We start from the raw sequence: 4,072 nt of genomic DNA, 5'->3' as shown, positions 1-4,072 counted from the left end.
TACCAGCGCCTTTTCTTTTGTAAATATGAAATATCTTAGCCTTTTTTAATTGCTTTAATTATTATAAATTTAGTGAACAATTAGTATTTAAATTTTTTACTAATTTCAAAAATTAATTAATAAATTGTAATAAATTATTTTAAATTATTTTTTGGACTTTGTTTTTTTATTTTATTTTGTACAAAATTAGTTTATTTAGTTTAATATGTTCGAATATTTCAATATGTCTGAATATTTTAATAGTATCGTCGTGCTGCTATACTCTTAAAACCCGAATATATTTAACAGGTATAGCCGCATGGCTATACTCTTTAAATATTAATATATTTTAATAGTACAGTCGCACAACTATACTATTAAAATATTTGAACATATTAAACAAAATACACTAATTTTGTAGAAAATAAAATAAAAAAACAAAGTCCACAAAATAATTTAAAATAATTAATTACAATTTATGAAGTAAATATTGAAATTAGTAAAATATTTCAATATTAATTATTCACTAAATACATAAAAATTAAAGTAATTTTAAAATGGTAAGATATTACTTAATTACAAAAAAGAACGTATTTTTATGCAGTATAGCCGGCCGGCTATATGCTTGACATACATTTGAATATTTAAATAGTATAGCCGGACGGCTATACTTAAAAAAATATTCGTATAAATAACAAGTATAGCCACTCGTTAAATATTAATTTATTTTAAAAGTGTACTCCTTGTTTACAATAGCGCCCGCACGATAATAACGTGCAGACCGTCCGGGTAAGATCATAGATTAGTTTGTCTGATAATCTTCAATTAATATAGTGGAAGGATCAAAATCAAGCTGGCATACTAATCCCAGCTTCAATTGGCCAAGCATGGGAAGAAAGAATGCCCTCTTGTTGGCATCGAACTGGTTGTAGGCCAAGAAAACTATATAGAGTAGAAACTGATGCATTATCTAGACAATGATGAATTATTGAATGTATGTTTTAACACAGGCAATTTATTTGCAAATATTAAATATATTAGAATTTTATAGCTCAGAACATGTGAAGGTATCTGAGCGAAGAAAAAAGACTTTTACAAGCACCACAAAATAAAATAAAAAAAATCAAAGAACACAACAATTTCTCTTTAGTACATTCCATTTCTTTAACCCAGCATAGGTAGCACAGGCAAGGGCTTTTGTCACACAAGTAATGGTGGGCTTGACATTAACATTGAGAGGTAAAAGGGCCTTTGTTTCCATTGTAGGTGAGATCAATGTCACCGGTGAATAGCAAGCAAAACCTATGGATTATAAGAAAAATAAAAAGAGTATGGTAAAAAATAGATGAACTAACCACCACAATGGTGCAAATGGATTATTTAAGCTAAGTAGATGAATTAAAGTTGTTAAGATGAGGCACTTTCTAGTTGGAGTATATTAGAAAAAGTATATACATAGATGCGCCAATAGTGTAGGCATGGTCTTTTCCTGTTGATCTTGTTAACTATATCCAGGTGTGCATGCATGGTTTTGGTCCTCCTTGTTTGGAATATACATATATTGGGGGGGTGTGGAGGAGGACAGCAATACTACAAACAGCTTAGCACGTTCTAGATAGAGATTTGGTGATGAATATTCTCAAGGCTAAACAGCTTACTAATTATAAAAACAACATGCAACTGTGTATAAAAATAGTTAGTGATTGGTTGGATAGTTTGATGGTGTTGAGCCTTCCCAATCGGACTATAAATTGGCCTCAACTCAAAATGGAGTTGCATCATCCTTCCAGAGTTAAAAAAAAAAACAGAGAATAAAATAACAAAGTGGAAGGAAAATCAAGATGGCTATGAAATTAAGTTTCTTGGCAATGCTTTTGTGCTTATTGTTAGCATCTACACCTAAAGCTCATGCTAGTGTGTTTGACGTGACGAGTGCAACATACGGTGCAAAGCCTGGCTCTGATGTCAGTACGGCCTTGGCCAAGGCTTGGAGTGATGCATGTGCATCGCCATCCGCGAGTAAAGTTGTTGTTCCGAGCGGGACATACAAGTTAAAAGAAGCAACTTTCAGAGGCCCCTGTAAGGCTCCCATTGAGATGCAAGTTCAAGGCACATTGCAGGCTCCAGTAGACGCTGGCCAACTCACAAGACCGGATACTTGGGTTGGTTTTCAGTACATTGACATGCTCACCTTATCAGGTGGTGGGACTTTTGATGGCCAAGGAGCACTTTCTTGGAATCAAAATGACTGCCACAAAAACAAAAATTGCAAACCTCTTCCCGTTAATCTGCGGTTCGAATTCCTCACAAATTCCAAAGTTCAGGACATAACTTCACTTAACAGCAAATTTTTCCACATGCATGTTTTTCGGTGCAACCATACTACATTTCAACAGCTTACCATCACAGCACCTGACGAGAGCAGAAACACAGATGGAATCCATATCGGGGCTTCGACTGCTATCAACATTACTCATTCAAAGATTGGAACTGGGGATGACTGTATTTCTATTGGTGATGACTCCCATGAAATCACAGTGACTGATGTTACTTGTGGGCCAGGCCATGGAATAAGCATTGGAAGCCTTGGAAAATATAAGGAAGAAAAGGATGTGACCGGGATCATAGTTAAGAACTGCACCCTGGCTAATACGGAGAACGGTGTGAGAATCAAAACATTTCCAGATTCTCCTTCGCCTAGCATTGCCTCGGGTATACACTATGAGGATATTATCATGGTTAATGTCAGTAACCCTATCCTCATAGACCAATTGTACTGCCCATATACTCAGTGTGAACAAAAGCCTCCGTCAAAAGTTAAGATCAGCAATGTCATCTTCAAGAACATTAAGGGCTCATCTTTCACTCCACTTGCACTCAAGCTTGTATGTACCACGGGCATACCGTGTGAGAATGTGGAGTTGACTGACATTGATCTCACCTACGGTGGAGACAAAGGCCCTCTTACCTCTATGTGTTCTAATGTCAAGCCCACAATTACTGGCATGACAAAGGCTCTTGGTTGTGCTACATCGTCCTTGGCACCTCTTCCTTTATCCAAGAAGTAGAAAGTACTAATTATATGTCCTTGGCACTCTTGGTTGTTCTACTTCGCTATTGTGCTACATGTTCTCTCCTTTGTCCAAGATAAATGAATACACAACACAATTTTCATCAATGCCAACAGGATTTAGAGCCCTCTTATACCATTGTTGACCTGTTTAATCCCAATTTTCATCACTGAAAACTTTCCTTGTGAATTTGGCAGTAACACCGCATGATATTTCTATCTTATATAAAAAAACAATCGATAGATCTTTCCCGCCAAAACTTTGTCGGGACTATTGAAGTGGAAGGGGATGCACAATATATTATTACTGCTCTTAAGAAAGATGGGGAGGATTTGCATGTGTGGAAGGTCACCTTTTTAAAGAAGCTAAGTGCCTCACACATTCTTTCTCTCAGGTGAGATGGCGATATAGCTCCATAGAATGTAATAAGGTGGCTCAGTCCCTTGGTAGGCATGCCTTGTTGTTAGATCAAGAATCTTTTGGTTTGAGGAAGAGCCTCCATGACTTAATTAATTCATTGTTATTGGATAATACTCCAAGTTTATCAAATTAATGAAATCTTTCATAATTTTTTTTTTTTTTTAAAAAAAGGGAGGGTGAAGCTAGAAAACAATTTTTAGAGGGACCAAGAGTGTGAATAACTTAGTTTGGGGGCCATTACATAAATCTTTTACAAATTCTTCTATGAAATGCTAGAAATAGCCCTATACTATTAAAATATTATATTTATAGCGTATAGCCGCACGGCTATACCGTTAAAAAATTATATTTAATATTTAAATTGTATAGTCGCACAGCTATACTATTTCGTGAAGAATTAGTATTTAAATATTTCAATTAATTTCATAAAAATTACTTAACAAATACAAATTAATTATATTTAATTATCTTAAATAATTTTGTGGAATTTAAAATTATTTTAAAAATAGTTTCAATTGTTTAAAAATTCTAAAAATTGAATTTTAATCTCTAAACTCTAAATCCAAGTCTCGAACCAAAAACCCTAGCTTTCGAACTTGTTC

General features: G+C 34.6%; 1 protein-coding gene across 1 annotated transcript; it reads left to right on the top strand.

The window, feature by feature from the left end:
- The first annotated feature begins 1,779 nt into the window (after positions 1–1,779).
- Positions 1,780–3,047, top strand: LOC117612517 (exopolygalacturonase-like). Its single transcript, XM_034341203.1, has one exon. It carries the CDS (start codon positions 1,821–1,823, stop codon positions 3,045–3,047), a length of 1,227 nt encoding a protein of 408 aa, XP_034197094.1. The 5' UTR covers positions 1,780–1,820.
- Positions 3,048–4,072: the final 1,025 nt, after the last annotated feature.

The sequence above is a fragment of the Prunus dulcis genome, unplaced genomic scaffold (genome assembly GCF_902201215.1).
Source record: "Prunus dulcis unplaced genomic scaffold, ALMONDv2, whole genome shotgun sequence".
NCBI classification, from domain to species: domain Eukaryota; kingdom Viridiplantae; phylum Streptophyta; class Magnoliopsida; order Rosales; family Rosaceae; genus Prunus; species Prunus dulcis.
The sequence above is the reverse complement of the archived record's forward strand: the minus strand, read 5'-3'. Positions and strand labels throughout refer to the sequence as shown.

What these genes read in the sequence shown, in the direction of transcription:
- LOC117612517 (XM_034341203.1), top strand. Translation starts at nt 1,821, where the DNA reads ATGGCTATGAAATTAAGTTTCTTGGCAATGCTTTTGTGCTTATTGTTA.